Source organism: Papio anubis, chromosome 16 (assembly GCF_008728515.1).
Source record: "Papio anubis isolate 15944 chromosome 16, Panubis1.0, whole genome shotgun sequence".
NCBI lineage: Eukaryota > Metazoa > Chordata > Mammalia > Primates > Cercopithecidae > Papio > Papio anubis.
This window is the reverse complement of record NC_044991.1, coordinates 40760212-40779320: the sequence shown is the minus strand read 5'-3', so window position 1 is coordinate 40779320 and position 19109 is coordinate 40760212. Positions and strand designations below refer to the sequence as shown.

Here is a 19109-nt window from a genome sequence, read left to right as displayed (position 1 = left end):
CCAGTTATTTAATCTTTATTTCTTTTATCTCAGTGCTATTTCAAGGATGTGGTAAGTAAACTATAGTATAGTAAATTTAAGTATATTCACTAAATCTAACATATACTATACCTTGTGGGGTTTTTTATTATTTTTGCAGGCAAAATTTAGTATATAGTGTTACTAGTCATGAAGAGCCATACTACTCTAATATCAAAGCCACCACAGTGGAGAAATAAGGAAAGTGAACATTTGGCATTATTAATTAGCCTCCTGATCACCATACCAACTCCTTCCTTTCCACCTCCCCTCTCCCAGTCCAGTGATTATCAGCTACAATTGATTGCACCTATGCAGTGTCAGCACCCATCACTTCCTCCTTAGTACTGCTGCCACTACCCTAGCAAAGGCCTTTTGCATCTCTTGCCTTGCTTGCTGAATTAGCCTTTTAGCTGGAGTGCCTACTATAATTCTCTTCCTCTTCTTGTTCTCTTATGCACGACTTCATGTATTTTCCCAAAGCACAACTCTGTTCCTCTTACTCTTTTTAAAAATATCCAGTCTCCAAAACCCTGAACCTTCTGTTGGAGGCCTCTTCCATCTCAACCCGATGTGAGTCTCCAGTTTCCTTCTCCCTCATCTTCCTCTCATGTTGTATTTGCTGGGTTCTCTTTGTCAGGAGCAGTCTTTTCATCCTTTCAGTCCCATTGTTTTAGAATGCTTTTAAGTCAGCATGAAACTCTACCTGATGACCTGCCTTTCTGTTTAAGCTACTTTCTTTAAATTCCCTTCCACTGGAGTTTATCAAGGAATAATGTATATTCTGCCAGGTATTGAAGCTTTATATGTGCTGTCCTTATCTTCTCCATAAGTCAAACTAATGATTCATCTGACTCATCTTTGATTTTTTTTTCAGGGTAACACAATAATGAATAAGACAGACACGGTTTATCTTAAGGAACTTACAGTCTTTAAGAACTTGTAGCCTTCTTAAGGAGATGATACTAAGTAATTTTAAAGATAGAGCATTGAAGTGGTGGGAGGTGTTGTGTGGTAGAGATCCATGATCTTATGGGAGCATGTGATACTGGTTTTGATGCAGAAGACTTTTCTACATAGTGGGAATTGATCTGACTTCTGAAGAGTATTAGCCAAAGAACTGTAGGGAAGTGTTATCTAGGTAGGGTGTATTGTATGAGCAAAGGCCCTGAAGTGGGTGGGAGCATAGCAAATACAAATGACTGAAAGAAAGCCAGGGTAGTGAAATTGCAGAGTGTGTGGTCTATAAGATAAAGCTAACGAGGTAGGTACAGCCAGGTGGAGCATATTAAACATTAAATTGCAGAGTGTATGGTCTATAAGAGAAGGCTAAAGAGGTAGGTACAGCCAGATGGAGCCTATTATTGGGCTGGGGATGGTGGCTCATACCTGTAATCTCAGCACTTTGGGAGGCCAAGGCAGGACGATAGTTTGAGGCCAGAAGTTTGAGACCAGCCTAGACAACATAGTGAGAACTTGTCTCTACAAAGAAATTTAAAAAATTAGCTGGGCATGGTTGCTTATGCTTATAGTCCCAGTCCTCAGGAAGCTGAGGTGGGAGGAGCACTTGAGCCCAGGCATACGAGGCTGCAGTTTGCTATGATCATGCCGCTGCAGTCCAGCCTGGGTGACGAAGTGACACCCTATCTCAAAAAAAAAAAAAAAATTGCTATTTTTTACCTTCAGATCCATGGAAAACCACTGGACTGTTTTAAGTATGGTGATCAGATTCATGTTTATGTAGAGGATGAATTGGAGGGTAAAGGTGATGGGCAGTTGGTATGGGCAATCTTGTTGTATTAGAACTGCAATAACAAATTAAATTCAAAATCTCAGTGACTTAACACAGTAAAGATTTGTCTCTGTCACACACAGTCCAGAAGGGTTGGGGAGCCTTCTTCCATTGTGAAGTATGCCTACCAAGGTCATCTTGGTGGGAGAAAGAAGAGCTTTAAGATCACTTTTTTTAAGTTTTATTTAATTTTTGATGTTTTAAAAATCATTTTATTGTGGTAGGATTCACATCTAAAAAGCTGTATTTAGTATATTTAAAGATCACTTTTAAAGGACCAGGACTGGAAGTAGTTTACATAACTGGGCCCAGCTTGGCTGTGCAGAACTCGGTAATATAGCCTACTCAGCTTGCCTGGAAGGCTGGGGAATGCAGTCTTTCCTGTTCAGCCAAGAAGAGAAAACAGTATGATGTATACATATCCTAATCTATCTCCTCTACAACCACTTGAGAAGTTACAGCAGGCTGGGTAAGAGGCAATGGGAGCTTGGACTGAGGGTGAAATGAGATGAATGTCTCAGAGAAAGATGAAAATCCAAAGAGTAGGGGAATGGAGGAGTTGTTAAGAACATCTCTTAGGCTTGGAGCCTTATGTGACTAGAAGGGTGGTGATAGCTACTGAGAAAGGAAGACTGGTTAGAAATGGACCAGCTTGCTTTTTATTTTAGACATGTTGTGCATCACATGCCTTTGAGACATAACAACTGGAGATGTGAGATAGGAAATTGAATGTAAAGACTAGAAGCTCAGAAGAGCAGAAGTCTGAACAACATGTCAGTTTTGGCTTAGATGATTGAAAGCTTGAGCTTGGGTAAAGTCTCTGAGGAAGAATGCAGAGTTCGTCCTTTCCTTCCACGTTGCCGTCAGCCTCTGCTTTCTGCCGCATTGTCCTACCACCCCCACCCCTTCACCTCAGCTGATCTTTTGGAGGTCCCCAGAGCCCTTTTTCTTGTCCTTAGGTGGTTCCCTTTGGAACTCCCCGTTATAGCTATTCTGAATTGTTAGTAGTAGTAGATTGAAGGAGTGCCCTCAAACCCATCCTACTCTTCCTGCGTTATACTTCACAGAGAAAATAGAATCTTTCAGACACAATTTTTGGCAGTATATCGTCCTTCCACCTCAAAACTGTCATTTTCTCTTCCTCCTTATTTCAGAGAAAAAAATGTGTATCTTTTTCTTAGACTGACTCTCCCATCTGTGCTGTGGATCTTAACCATGTCTTTAGATCTCTGACATTGTTAATTGTATGAATGATTAAGATTATCTCCTCTGGAATTGCTTGAACCCAGGAGGTGGAGGTTGCAGTGAGCCGAGATTGTACCACTGCCCTCCAGCCTGGGTGACAGGAGCGAACCTCCATCTCAAAAAAAAAAAAAAAAAAAAAAGTATCTCCTCTGGAACCAAATTGCCAGAGTTCAAATCCCAATTCTGCTATTGTTTCCTCTGTAACCCTGGGCAAGTTATTTAATTTTGCTATGCCTCAGTAGAAAAAATTGCATCTTTAAGATGCAGGCCAGGCGTGGTGGCTCACGCCTGTAATCCCAGCACTTTGGGAGGCTGAGGTGGGCGGATCACGAGGTCAGGAGATTGAGACACCATCCTGGCTAACATGGTGAAACCCCGTCTCTACTAAAGATACAAAAATTAGCCGGGTGTGGTGGCGGGCGCCTGTAGTCCCAGCTGCTCGGGAGGCTGAGGCAGGAGAATGGCATGAACCTGGGAGGCGGAGCTTGCAGTGAGCTGAGATCGCGCCACTGCACTCCAGCCTGGGCGACAGAGCGAGACTCCATTTCATAAAAAAAAAAAAAAAAAAAAAGATGCAAATAGTGATAGTGGCTATCTCATAGAATTGTTTTGATTTAGAAGTATCTGGCAGTAGTAAGTACTCAGTGTTTTGTTTTGTTTTGGCGTCAAGTTCTTAAACATCTAGAACAGTTACATCGCCCCAATCATAAGACAACTTTCATCAAGTAGCATTCAGTCTTCCCTTTTTCCTTCATTGTTAACCATCTTACGTTTTCTGTCTTTACCTCTTCAATTCCCAATGGGTCCCCAGTCCATTATGGTTGACTTCTGTCCCATTTCTCCCATCTGTTGAAATGTTCAGAGACCCAATTGCCAAGCCTGGAGGTGTGTTTTCATTCTCTCAAATACTGCAGAATTGGATGTTGATGACTTTCCTCCTTAAAATATTCTCCCTTGCTTCTAAGATGCTGCTTTCTTCCTCCTTACTTTTTCTTCTTAGTTTTCTGATTACCTCTTTCTAGTGTCCTTGATGGATTTTTTTGTTTTTGTTTTTTTTAATTTTTACGTACTCAATGGTGAGAAACTAGATTTGCTGCTTAATATTTGTGACCCCCTGGTGTGGGCTAGTCCAAAATATGTATTAGGTGAAGCCTTCCAACGAAATCCATGCTCGTATTTCCACTGCTGTCTGGTCATCTCCACGTAGATGTCTTGCACAATCTTCAGAGTTGATGTGTCATACTGTGCCATATTTCCTTTTCTGTTCATATATCGCAGTCTAGTCACTAATTAAGAGAATCCCGGGGCTCGTCTGATACCACTCTTCTGTGTCTCATTCAGCTATATTGATTTGACTTTGACATGTCCTTGAATTTTTCTGTTTTTAACCTCACTGCTGTAGTTCAGCGCTTTCTTCTCTGAATATTTGTAATTATCTCAAAATTGGTTTTCTGCTTCCAGTTTTTGTGCCAGTTTCTCCTTCACAGTATTCAGTGTTAATTTCCTCAAGCACAAGTGTCTAATGGTATAAGAAACCTCCACAGACGTCATTTCTGATAGAAAAAAAGACAAAATTCTTCCTTACTGAGGCTTTTAAGGAGCTTGTAAGTTACAGCCAGGTTTGGCTGAGATTTATCTGTTTTATAATTGCAGAATACACATTCACTTTGTTTTCGATTACTAGTAATCATTGATTTAATTTATAAATCAGAATTTAGAATGTTTGAGATGCTTGGATATTGACAGATGTATTCAAATATTGGTCGATTGAATATAAGGCTTTAAAGGTTGCCTTCATGCTTTTAGAAATTGCTTGTTGGGTCAAATGTGATTTCAACATTATGGACTAGGGAGTTGGAGGGATTGGGGTCTGTTTCTAGTTCTTCAATTTTTGTTTCTTTGAACATTTTATTCATTTGTTGCAAAATGAAGATTCTTAACTTGCTTAACATAAGATACATTGTAAAGATCAGAAATATACTCAAAGCGGTAAAAGGTTTAAGAAAAGTGCTTTTTTAAAGTAGGAATGTGCTTAACATTGTGTAGTTATGAATTTTCTAGTCTTAATTTTCTGTTTCTGCCACTTTATTAGAGTGAATATTCATTTATGAACAGAAAATGTGGAGTAGATGGCATTGGAGTGTATTATTTAGAGATCTTTAATGAATGAGATGATGAAATGGCCCAGTTACCTTAATATTAAGTAAATGCTAGGATCTTAGTGTGTCTTTCTCCCAGAATTCTTGCACAGGCTTTAAAGTAACAACTTTATTTTTTAGTTGTTTGTATAAATTTGTGAAGGTACAAGTGTAATTTTGCTACGTGCATGGTGTAGTAGTGAAGCCGGATCTTTTAGGGTATCCATCACCCCAATAACATACATTCTACCCATTAATTAATTTCTCATCCCCCGGCTCTCCATTGTCTATTATTTCACACTCTGTCCATGTGTACACATTATTTATTTCCTATTTATAAGTGAGAATACGTGGTATTTGTTGTAACAACTTCATTGAGGTATAATTCACATACCACAAAGTATAGTTCAATTCAGTGGATTTTCAGTAGATTCACAAAGTACAGTTCAATTCAGTGGTTTTTCAGTATATTCACGGTTGTGTATGCATCACTCCTGTCAACTTCCAGAACATTTTCATTACTTCAAAAAGAAATCCCATATTCATTAGCAGTCACTCCCATTCCCTTTTTTTCTCAACCCCTGGAAACCACTAGTCTACCTTCTGTCTATTGATTTTACCCAGTTTGAACATTGCATATAAATAGAATCATGCAATAGGTGCCTTTTCTGTCTGGGTTCTTTCACATAGCACAGTGTTTGTCAAGGTTCATCCTTGTTGTAGCATGTATCAGTACCTCATTGTTTTAATGGCCAAGAAATACTCCATTGTGTGGATATACTACATCTTAAAAATCTGTTAATCACTAAGTGGACTTCAGGGTTGTTTTCACTTTTGGTCTATTTTGAGTAATGCTACTATGAACATTTGTGTACAGGTGTTGGTGTGGACACATTTTCATCTCTCTTGTGTATATATACCTAAGAGTGGAATTCCTAGGTCAGGTGTTAACTTGATGTTTAACTTTTTGAGGAACTGCCAAACTGCGTGCCAAAGCAGCTGTACCATTTTACAGTTCTACAGTAGCATATCAGGGTTTCAAGTTCTCCATGACCCCACAAACATTTGTTATTGTCCATCTTTTTAGCCCTCCTAGTGGGTGACTCATTATGGTTTTGAAGTGAAGAGGTATCTCATTATGGTTTTGATTTGCTTTTCCCTAATCACTATTGATGTTAAGCATTTTTTCCATATCCTTGTTAACCATTTATACATCTTCTTTGGAGAACTGTCTATTTAAATCCTTTAACTGTTTTTCAATTGAAGTATTTGCCTTTTTTTATTATTGAGTTGTAAGGGTTCTTTATTCTGACAAGTTCCTTGTAGGATTTTCTGATGTTTTCTCTCATTCTGTTGGTTATTTTTATCTTTTGTGCATTTTTATTTCTTAAATGATTTGACATTAATTTGGGTATCATTACTGTTTTTCCATTGTTTAGTATTTAAATTCTATTGCTTATGATTCATTTTTCCCTTTTTATTAAAAAAAATTTAGAGACGTGGTCTCCCTATGTTGCCCACACTGGTCTCAAACCCCTGAACTCAAGTGATCTTCTTGCCCTCTCCCTCTAAAGTGCTGAGACTACAGTCATAGCCACTACACCCAGTCTAAAGATACTATTCTTGACTCAAAGCATGATTTTACCTAAGTTGACCATATGACCCGACAATTCCACTCCTAGTTTTCTACCCAAGAGAATTAAAAACATGTCCACACAAAACCTTGTACATGAATGTTTGTAGCAGTGTTACTAGCCAAAAAGTGGAAACAACCCAAATGTCTGGCAACTGATGAATAGACAAGGAAAATGTGGGATATCCAAACAATGGAATATTATTCAACAGTAAAAAGAAAGAAAGTAACCAGGCGCTTTGTCATGTACCTGCAGTCCCAGCTATCTGAGAGGCCAAGGCAGGAGGACTGCCCAATTTTAGGAGTTCAAGGCTGTAGTGCGCTATGATCATGCCTGTCAGTAGCCACTAGGCTCCAGCCTGGGCAACATAACGAGATCCCATCTCTCATGCACCCTTTCCTGCATCAAGGCTGAACATTCCAGATACTTCACAGCTCCCACCTGCTTAGCCAGGGAGGGGCCTTGCTGAGGAGTCATTGGCACTCGGCTCTACTCCTTCAGCTTCTTCACTGTCTCACAGTCACTCCACAGGTCCCTTTTGGTGCCTACCAGCATAGCAGATACATTGAGGCAGTGATGGGAGACCTCTGGGTACCACTTATGCCTCACATTGGCATAAGAGGATGGGTTGCCAGTGGAAAAAAAAAATGACAAAGGTATTGGTCTGGGGACAGGAGAACATTTGCAGTTGGTCATATTCCTCCTCTTGGCCCGTGGTGTCCCACAGGTTCAGGCTAATGATTTGGGCATCCACAGATGTCTGGGTGCAATAGTTGTCAAAGACATTGGGGATATACTCCTTAGGAAAGGCGTTTGTTGTATAACTGATGGGGAGGCAGGCTTTGCCTACAGCCACATCTCCTACAATCACACATTTGATCGTCTGCATTCTTCCTTTAGTCTGATCATCCTCAGTGCTGTTCAACCATGACTGGCAGAGCCTCCTGGGCATCTCTTGTTGGGCTTTATAATTCTTGCTTTAGAAAAGCTAACATGCAAAACAAAGTAGTTAATGAAGCATTAAAAATTATGGATATAGTAAAGTTAATGTAAATAGCAAATTCCTCAAGATGAAAAAATTAAAAACTGGTTTAAGGTCTTGTGCTATCAAAATCTTGTTTAACTATGCTTTGTCCCAGAATAGCAAGTATAACATAGTGAAAGGTTATTTTTCTGGTCAATATAATCCCGAATTAAGCTACCCTCTTTATTATAGCAGTAGACATTTTCTTATTTATTCTAATCTTAGTTTAAAATTTGGAATTTTTAAGTGAAATTTTAATGGCAGGTGACTAATACTGAATATTGATCACATAATTTTGAAATGTGAGTAGAGCAAAGACCTCTTAATCTTTTTTTTAGTTAGGGAAAGAGATGCTGTAGGGATGAAAATTTCCCAATCTAGCAGCTATGACCGGCTACTGTGTATTACGAAAGGAATTTTAGGTGTCATCAGCATACAGACTGGGAAGATGATCTGCCTGTGGTCAAGGCTCTAAGCAACCTGTATAAGAAGAAAATAACCCAGCACCTTAGGAAACACTTCTTTTAAAATTCTAGGGTAGGAGAGGCTGCTATAGTTGAATGTTTCTTTACCCCTGTGCGGTAGTGATGAATGGCATATATTTGTGATCTTTTAAAAAGTTTGATGTCTGAAATTAGTAGTGATTACAGCTCAAATTTCTAGTTTTTTAATTAGATGATATACCTGTAAAATGTTAAATATATGCCAATCTATAAGCAGAATTTAGTGTTTTACGTTTGGCACATAAAAATTGTAAGTCTTTTTCTCATGTATTTTCTCATCATAGGCCTCAGGAGTGCAAGTAGCTGATGAAGTATGTCGCATTTTTTATGACATGAAAGTTCGTAAATGTTCCACACCAGAAGAAATCAAGAAAAGAAAGAAGGCTGTCATTTTTTGTCTCAGTGCAGACAAAAAGTGCATCATTGTAGAAGAAGGCAAAGAGATCTTGGTTGGAGATGTTGGTGTAACCATAACTGATCCTTTCAAGCATTTCGTGGGAATGCTTCCTGAAAAAGATTGTCGCTATGCTTTGTATGATGCAAGCTTTGAAACAAAAGAATCCAGAAAAGAAGAGTTGATGTTTTTTTTGTGGTAAGCATGTTAGAAATATTGAGCCTCTGTAAAACTTATTTTGTTAGCACTTGGAAAACCAGTTCCAGCACCAAAGTAATTTTTATTCAAACTATTTGCAGTTGGTATTTAATTTTTATTTCTAGGTTTCATAATGTTACCAGGGCTGATGTTTATGGGACCAAAACTAAATTTTGACTGTTTTCTGTCTACTTGCTATATGACTCTCAGTAATTGATTGTGGGGTGTGTGTGTGTGTGTGTGTCTGTGTGTGTGTGTGTGTGTTATGGGGAAAGGACAGGAGGCATCCTCTAAATGTACTGCTTTTATAAGCTAAAATTTCCACTTCTTTTAACTTTCTTACTATAAGCCAAACCCCTACTTTTCCAATGAGCTATGCCAGGAACCAGCCTTCTGCTCTTTTAAATATATACCCTTTCCTTATGCCTCTGTGGCCTGCTACTTTTGAAGAAGTTGGTACCATTCCCTCCCTGCTGTAATTCACTCTACATTTGTCCTGTTTCGTAGTGCAGTCACTAGCCACATGTGGCTATTTAAATTATTTAAAATTAAAAATTCAGTTTGTTAGCTGAATGAATTACCACATTTCAGATGCTCAGTAGCCACATCTGACTGGTGGCCACCTTATTGAGTAGCACAGATACAGAACATTTCCATCACTGCAGAAAACTGTTGGTCAGTGTTACTCTAGATAGTGAAACAGTGCTATAAAGTTATTTTTATGGCCTTTTTCTTGAAATGTTGTTTAATTATTCTGGTCTTTTCAGGTAAGTCAGTATTTGAGATGCAGCTTTAGAAAAAGTTACATCTGGATCTCTCATTTATTGAATATTATACTACATTCCTTGATATGGCCAGGAATACAATTCTTTAGTTTCCAAGGGGAGGGAGAAATGGTAACACCACCTGATTTTTTTTTTTTTTTTTTTAGAGGGGCAAGGATTCTCTTGATACTTTGGCCTGAGTCGGGGCAAGGCAGGGAGGGACTTAGCTTTTAGCTGTGTGCCATCAATAGTTTGGAGTGTAAGGGATATGGGAGTAGGAGATGCAGAGGATTGAGGTTTAAAAAGGAAGATACTCGAGGTCACACCTCACTTCTATTTCAGTAAGCTTTTACTGCACTTGATTAAACTAAGTTGCTGTGAGGAATGCAAATATGAGGTCAGGGTGTACGTATTCAGGCAGCTTAGAGTCCATTGAAGCGGGTACGTAAGACTGAAAATTAACAAAGATTTGAATGAAGGTGCGTTTATTGAACTTTTATTTCTACTACATGCCAGCTACTGTGTTAGGGCCTGGGAAAACAGCTGTGAAGTTGTTAAGTCCCTGCTTTTCTGGCATTCACAGCTGAGTGGCAGATAGGCCAGCTAATGGTTTAGGCTTTTAAATTGGTCAGTATTTCCTTAATTTACAGGTATTTTTTCTGCTTTTTATGTATTTTGTAATTATGAAATTTATACATTCTTATTTTTTAAAATTTGGAAAATAATAGAAGAAAAGGAAATTTAGTGATAGTGCAATGGTTTATTTTGCACTATTAAGAAAAGGTAGAAACTTATTAAAGCCATTTTCTATAACAAACTCCATCCAAGGAGCAGCTCTTCAAGTAGTTTAACAATTTGGTTAGAATAAAATCAGAACAGCTGATGCTTTTTTATGTTTCTGACCTATTTTCATAAGAAAAGTACCCACTTTGCCGGGCGCAGTGGCTCATTCCTGTAATCCCAGCACTTTGGGAGGCAGAGGCGGGAGGATAATGAGGTCAAGAGATCGAGACCATCCTGGCCAACCAACGTGGTGAAACCCCATCTCTACTAAAAATACAAAATTAACTGGGTGTAGTGGCACACGCCTGTAGTCCCAGCTACTCGGGAGGCTGAGGCAGGAGAATCGCTTGAACCTGGGAGGCGGAGCTTGCAGTGAGCAGAGATCGTGCCACTCACTCCAGCCCGGGCGAAAGAGCGAGACTCCGTCTCAAAAAAAAAAAAAAAAAAGTACCCACTCTGTAGCTCAAACATCTGCCAGTCCTGAGGTTATGATGACTTTGCCTCCTTCAGTGGACCTTAGGATTGGGAGGAATAAGCCTCTGAGAGACAGACTGCCCATTTCCTTTTTCCCAAGAATAGAATCTCTGCTCACTAGGGTAAGGGGTACACTAGGTGAGGTCCACATGCCAGTGCTCATGACTGTTGAATGTCCTCGAAGTGTGGCAGCTAAATGGAATTATTAAATGCTCAGAAGTATTTAGCTATACAGTAATATCTCAATGACCTCCAGGAGGCTCTTCAAAACCGCAACTTTAAGCAAAGCAACATACACCAGGTCCTCAAATAGCATCATTTCCTTCAATGTAGTTTTGTTATAACATTGAGAAAAAAATTACTGGTTTTGGTATATGTCATTTTGTTTTAAGTCACAGGCTCCAGGAACCGATTGGCAATGTTAAGTGTGGACTTACTGTACTGCATCTTCTCTATGATATTTTAGCATTATGGCATGGAGGTGGGCTTGTGGGTTGGCGTACAGAGGAAAAAAGGACTCACGTGCAAGCAGTCTGAGTGGGACAAGGGTTTCTGTCCGTTACTAGTCATTCTTCAGTGTTGCTGCTGAAGGTATTGTGATACATATGCTGTTCTTCCAACACGCTTCCATTCAAGAGGGAGAACGTGCTCAAATTTTATAAATACAAGATAGTAATAATATTGACAAGACATAATTATTGGTGAGTTGCCATTTAGAAATCTTTGTGAAAGCTGTATTTAGAATCATGAGATTATACTAGTGGATTTAATATTTTTTTCAAGAGAATTATTGAAACGTGGACTCCCAGATAATTAAACATGTATTGTTATGTTAGACTAAGAAAACAAGTACCTGTGGGATCAAAACCTGCTATTGGAATAGATGAAGGGACTGGGGAAGTCTAAGAAAAGGACTTTTATTTGTAATTTATTCTTTTTTTTTTTTTTTCCTTTTTTTTGATTTATTCTTTTTTAGAAAACGATCTGAAGCAAAGGTGCCAAAATATTAGCATTTAATTCTGGGTCACACGTACTTACAGATTATTATCTGTACTTTTCTGTATTTTAAAACTTTTTTCCAACAAGAAAAACTGTCAAAAACCTTGTGTAAATATTAGCCTGAATCCAATCGTTTATTAATAATAAATGAACAGAAATATTCTGAAGAAAAAGAATTGAGTTATACAGTGCAATACTCAGTGTTGGTTCTTTCATTATGGCCACTGTGATCTGATTTTTAATTGGTGGTTGTCTTTTGCCACCAGTGGTTCTCTTCTTTTTTCCCACCCTGGTCAACCTGAGTAATTCTACTTACGCCTATCTGTAGCATTTCCTCTCTGAGCTGCCGGGGAGGTAGAACAAATGTGCAGTTAAGAAAAAATATCTCAGGAGAGTCTGAGGATTCTCCCCTTGATGCTGAAGCAAATGTTTGACAAGATGCAAGTTGTACTTTCTCTAAACCACTTTTTTCATTTTTGGCATCTTTCTATCTAGGGCACCAGAACTAGCACCTCTGAAAAGTAAAATGATCTATGCAAGCTCCAAGGATGCAATTAAAAAGAAATTTCAAGGTATGTTCTAGATTACCTCTGAATATGTAGAGGTATGGTGAACACCCAGAATGGGGCAGCACCTTTTCTGAGAAGCACCTTATTTTTTTGCAGAGCTTCAGGCACAAGGGAGAAGTGTTACTTGTTTTGAGAAAAGCAGAAGATTGAACTTGGCTTTCCATGTATCTTCTGCTTTGTGCTGGTTGCTCTGAGTCTTCCCAGCCTGTGTTTAATAACTCTACCCTTGACGTTGTCTGTATATATCGTTTATTCAGGCTGGTTTTAAACTAGTTTGAGGTGCTGCCGGTTTTCTCATGTAGGAGGTGGAGACTGATTGTTTAACATTGGACATAATAGTAAATTTGCTCTTGCCTTTGAATGTAGTTGTTATAATAAAGTTGCAAAAGGGAGATGTACCTAAATGAGAAAGGATACTCTTTTCTCCAGCTTTACTGTTGAATGGCATGATTTTAGGTAATTGATTCATCTGTGTCCCAAGGAAAGTGCACCCACTCCTGAGCTGGTCAGTTCTATTTGACTTGCCACTGGGTGACTGGGATCCTGATGAGATGGCCTGGCCAGACTTCAGCCAGGAGAAAATGTTGGTATGATGGAAAGAACATGCATGGGGCAAGTGCCCAAAGGCCTGCACTGAGGGCGAAGCCTGTCTAACTGCTGTGTGGCCTTGGCCAGAACTGCTTAACCTCCATGGGCCTTGATTCTCTCAGCTGTAGAAGGGGAAACTTGGTCTCATGTGTGAGTTTTAGTTTAAGAGTTTGCCCTGCCACCTTCCTGCCATGGCTATTTCCAAACAGCTGAGTGAGCCAAGGTCACAAGGGCTTGGCCTGATGTTGATTTTGTTTTGTTTGTTTTACTGTCACTGGTTTTTATATTCTCATGGTAGAACAGGTTTGCCCTAGCCTGTGTTTAGTTATGAAAAAAAATTCTTGCTTCCTTTCCCGAGCCTTGCTGCTGCATAGTTTATTGCCAGGTCAGGTTCTTCGTGCATTTGGTTTGATGTTTGGCACCCCCCAGAAGTGTGTCACTGGATTGCTAACTGACGCTTTTAAATCCTTGAGCTTCAACACTTTCCTAGCCCAACCAAAAGGTTCAGAGTGGATTCCTTATTATCTTTATTCTGCATTGCCTTTCAGTAAAGGGAATTGCTTTGCACACTTGATTTGGTGATAATAAAAGATAGTGACTGGCTGGGTATAGTGACTCACACCTGTAATCCCAGCACTTTGGGAGGCCGAGGCAGGTGGATCACCTGAGGTCAGGAGTTCAAGACCAGCCTGACCAACATGGTGAAACCCTGTCTCTACTAAAAATACAAAAAAAAAAAAAAAAAAAATTAGCCGGGCGTGGTGGCACGGGCCTGTAATCCCAGCTACTTGGGAGGCTAAGGCAGGAAGAATGCTTGAACCCAAGAGGCAGAGGTTGCAGTGAGCTGAGATCGCGCCATTGCACTCCAGCCAGGGCAACAATAGCAAAACTCCGTCTCAAAAAAAAAAAAAAAAAAAAGATAGTGACCATGCTACCTTTTTTTCTAATGAAAGCATCCACTGGCTTTCTCAGATCAGTCCTGAGTAGCTCAAAAGCTGACCTCCTGTGCTTTCAGCAGCTTGAGAAATAAATGGTCTTTAAATGATGGGAATAACCATGCAGCTATTTAAAAGACAGTGGCCATTTACAGAGAGGCTACTGTATGTAATCCATAATTGAGCTCGTTTTTGCAGTTGGTAGTGTAATCGTTCTAAGAAAGCAGTCAGTAACATATTTCACATAGTTTTCATTGTGATCGATTTATAAATGTGTAGTGTAATACCATTGAAGAGCCAGCTGTTTGCTTTTCAATACAGTTGACAAAATCAACTGTGCAATCAAAAATAATTTGTATTTTTATATTTTAAAAACCAAGAAAATTTTTTTACTAGACCTGTCTTTTAGCTTTGTAGCGAAGTACAACATATCTATAGAAAAGTGTATGTCACAAATTATTGTAGAATGTGATGAATTTTTCAGAGCGAACATAATGGTTATTTCTTAATCTAATGACCAGCACCACAGAAGCCTCCCTGGTGCTGTTCCCTTAATTCATAGCACTTCTTTCTGCCTGCCCTTCCTCCTCAAGGTAGCCAGCACCCTGGCTTCTAACAGCGTAGGTTAGTGTGGGCTGATTGTGTGCGCTATACCTATATATATAATAGAATATATGCATTTTAAATCTGGATTCTTTCAGTGAATGCCGTTTGTGAGGCCCATCTATCTTGATGCATGTAGTTACAATTATTTATTCTCATTACTGTGTAGTATTCTGTGTTTGTATATACCCCAGTTTATCCAGATTAGAACTGGTCTTTTAAAAGTTTGATATCTTAGAGAAAGAGATAAACTGCTGCCATAATTCTAAATAGAATTGTTGTTTTTCCTCTCTAGGCATAAAACATGAATGTCAAGCAAATGGACCAGAAGATCTCAATCGGGCTTGTATTGCTGAAAAATTAGGTGGATCCTTAATTGTAGCCTTTGAAGGATGCCCTGTGTAGGTCTTTCAGTGCCACAAATTGAAAGCTTCCATGTTTAATGTTATCCTCTTGCTATATAAATAAAGCAAATATATTTAGGCCAGGGTCTCACTGAGGGGGAGCTGTCTCGTCATCTTTTAGAGTAAACGAAATATTCTGTAAACATATGCAAACAGCCCCTAAATAAAGTCTAAAGTTTTATTGGTGTGAAATTAAATTCTTATTGGCCATATGCCTGTTTTGATGAGTTGATTTATAAAGATTTTTGTTAAGCTCGGGATTTTAAATTATGCAGTTCACAAAACAGTAAAGGCCATGTGAAGAGAATTATTACATCTTTATTAATCTCAGCATTTACTTCGTTTCTTTTGCTTAGAAAATTGCTCATAATCTGGTTATAATTTTGGCCCAAATTCTTTATTCTTCCTTGAGCTAAGCAGAATAATGGAATATAATATGTCTTTATAATATAACAACACTAATACACTAATAGTAAGATTAAGTCAGGCAGTCTTTTACTTCTACCAAATGTGTAATGGAGATTGCCTCAAAATTGTGTCCACATAATCCACGCTGATCTTGCAAAAGCACTATTTCAAGCACATCATTGGAATACAGGAAGTAGCCCTGCACCTGCCAGTGAGCTCACCATTCACTGATTGGGAGAGTGACCTGGCATCTTGGAAATCATGGTGTGTCTTCAGGAGAATGTGCAGTGTCTTGTAACAAATTATAATGCACATTAGGGCTACATTGTAATCTGCTTTGTTAATGAAAATGGTAAAACAATATTGACAAACTAGGACACCTGTGGTATCTTTAGTTGTATCTCCTTCAGAAGTTCGCTTCTTATGGTATAATAAAGTATGGAAGAATATCGAGTATATGTTTACTCTGGGCCTGGGAGAACTTAATTTTCTAGAGCAGTTTGTTGACTCGTGTGCAATGGGGAGAGGTACCATGATGACACTCACAGGGAGCCACTGTTCACTGACATTTGGAAGTGGTCATTGTTCATATCACGGGCGTAACACTTGGAACGATATAGAGATGCACCAACAGTTGAACTTAGAAGTAGCAGTATTGGCTTTGTGTAATAAAGGAAGCATTTTTGACTTATCTCTCGTGTAATTATTTATGTGTGAATTGAGAATATAAGATTTTGCCTTGCATATGGGGTAAGTCATTGAGGTTTCGGTATTTCCAATAATTAAGAGTTAAGATTGGCTGAGTGTGATGGCTCACTCCTGTAATCCCAGCATTTTGGGAGGCTGAGGCAAGAGGATAGTTTGAGGCCATGAGTTTGACAATCAGCATGGGCAACATAGTGGGATCTCATCTACTAAAAGTAAACAAAATTAGCTGGGTGTGGTGGTCGTAGTCCCAGCTACTTTGGATGCTGAGGTGGGAGGATCACTTGAGCCCAGGAGTTCAAGGCTGCAGTGAGCCAAGATCGTGCCACTGTACTCCAACTTGTTTGACAGAGCAAGACCTTGTCTCAAAAAAAAGTCACAACTCCCTCTGGTGAATAAGAAAGTTGGTGTAAAAGTTGGGAAATTTTTCAATGTTTATTTTCCAATGTTTATTACACAAAATTGTAAAGGTAAAAATTCACATTTAAAATTTAGAAAATAGAGAAAAGGGAAATTGTACATTGTACATTGTCCTACCACACCATCACATGGTTAGCCTTTTGATACACAGCTCTGCATTATTACATGTCAAAGACTGCACATAAACTATAGTGGTCCCATATAATTACAAGGTATTTTCTACTGTAATTAGATACACAAATACCATTGTGTTACAGTTGCCTACAGTATTCAGTATAGTAACATGCTGTCCAGGTTTGTACTCTAGGAGTAATAAGCTCTCATACAGCCTAGGTGTGTAGTAGGCTATGCCATCTAGGTTTGTGTAAGTGCAGTCTAGGATGGGGAACGTTTTAATGTTGATCCACGTGCCAGGCTTTTGTGAGACAAGGTTATGCTTTAATCAAAATACTTATTTCAGAATTGTCTAGAAAATAGTGCTGGCTGCTTGTCATTCATCCCGAATTTCTTGTTTCTTTACTGTGTAGCAATGCTTTTAGTGTGGGTTTTGTTTTTTGAGACAGGGTCTTTTTCCCCTAGGCTAGAGTGCAGTGGTGCAATCAGAAGTCACTGCATCCTTGAACTCTTGGGCTCCAGCAAGCCTCCTGCCTTGGCCTCCTAAAGGGCTGTGATGACAGGTGTGAGCCACTGTGTCCTGCTAGTGATTAACAGGCTTCCAGGGAGGTGCCGTAAGTCCAAGACTGCCATACTCAAAAGTCAGCCATGTAGGTAAAGCCAGATATTTCGTCAGGGAGTTCTAGAAGGAGGAAATTTTTCCTGTGGTGTCGGCTTAAGTGTGGCACTGTTGTGCGTGTGTGAGGTGCATTCTGTGGGAAGCATTTCAAACAGTATAAAGGGATGTGATGTAAACATCTAGAACTCATTCCAGAAATTGAATAAAATGCTAGTAGTTACTCTTTCTCTAGGGGAACTTTTGAGAAAGTCTTAGTGGATTCCTGAGGCCCAAGAATTGTGCTCACAAGCACTCAGGGTGATTCTGGTACAAAATTAGGGTTCAGACCTCAGCTGATTGGTCTGCTGTTGGTCAGGAACAAAACTGAAGTATACTCTGCTTCTAGAAAATACGTTTACCTTTTCACAAATGCTAACGCACTGCAAAAATATATTTGTGGAAAGCTGACTTAGTCTCATCTAGCGGTTACTCTCTTGGCCTGACAAAGCAGCAAATAAAGCCATTGCTAACAATTCAATCAGAGCTTGACTGTGAAGTTATCTCAGACAATATTACTCTGCAAAACCGGTGGACACAAGTGACTTGGATCATAGGTTTCGTTTGGTGGTTTCCTTTCTGCAGAGTACTGGCTGCTGTAGGCCCAGCAAGTACAACTTATTTCTTGACTATAATTGCCCTTGGGGCCACCAGAGACTGAATACGCCGAACACACATCACTTCTTCGTGATTTGGGGCATTTCTGAAATTGAGAACGGGCTCTAGACTGGGTTCCAGCTGGGCTGCAGCTGGAAGGGACAGTAATGGCATTATGGCCGGCAAGGGGAGTATTCCAGGAGCCAGGGTTTCAGTGGAAGGAAGGCTTGAGTACCATGTTTTGTTACTGAGGGCTCTCTGGGTTCTGCACAGTCCCAAAAGGGCACTGGGGAAGGGACTTACAGAGCCTCTGGCCAGTACCCTCAGTAACCAGCACAGAGGTGAAGTAACTTGCCTAAGGTTAGTCGACTCACAGGTGGCAGAACTGGGACAAAAACTCAGACCTCTTCATTTCTGTTCCTGAGCTATTCTCAACACCTCAGGATAATTCACTTCATTTCTCTTATTATAATTGGATCATCTTTCCACAACACTTCTAACATCGGAAATTCAAAGGTTAGGCCTTGTTCAGTGCTGGGGTGAGATTTGAAAGGGCCAAGACGGAAAGCATTTCTTTTGGGCTCTGAGCTCCCGTCAGACCCAGCCCTGAAGGAAGCGCAGTGATGGCATCTGTGGAGGACCTGGAGTGGCTTCTATAACAAAACCTCGCTTTCCCGGCACTTGTCCCTCAGGCCTCACTGGCTCCCTGCCTTCGCTGCACAGCTTCCTTCTCCGCACCCCTTCCTTCTCGGGGTGCCATAGGTGCGGCCAGCAGGTGCGGCATTGTGGTGCCTGTGTTCCAGAGTATCACGTGGAGACGACCTGAGGAAGTTCGTCTGAGCGCAGCTGTCTGTGAGGGGCTTCAGGTCCCGTTGTGCTGTCTATGGGCCACGTTAACCTGAACTTCACATCTACTCTGTGGGCTCTGGTCATCTTCACCCAACGGCCCAAACCCAGGGTCTAGCTTTGGGAAGCCAGGCCAGGGAGGAGCAGTGGTTCGTCTGTTGGGTGGCAGCTGGGTGAGTCCTGCCTCCACAGTGAACTTCATTCCAGGAACAGCACGAACCAGTCCTCTGGTGCTGCCTGAGCTCGGCTATAGCTATAAGACGGGGCTGCAAATGGCCAGGCCACTGACCTGTGCCATG

The 19109-nt window shown here is 40.1% G+C and overlaps 1 protein-coding gene across 1 annotated transcript in view; it reads left to right on the top strand.

Moving 5' to 3' along the window:
• The window catches only part of DSTN (destrin, actin depolymerizing factor), a 36087-nt gene extending 19923 nt beyond the window's left edge, over positions 1 to 16164 (top strand). The window contains exons 2-4 of the mRNA XM_009216578.3: positions 8639 to 8946; positions 12462 to 12538; positions 14957 to 16164. Of these exons, the coding sequence (XP_009214842.1) occupies positions 8639 to 8946; positions 12462 to 12538; positions 14957 to 15066 (495 nt within the window). The 3' untranslated portion in view covers positions 15067 to 16164. The remainder of the gene's footprint in view (positions 1 to 8638; positions 8947 to 12461; positions 12539 to 14956) is intronic.
• Positions 16165 to 19109: the final 2945 nt, after the last annotated feature.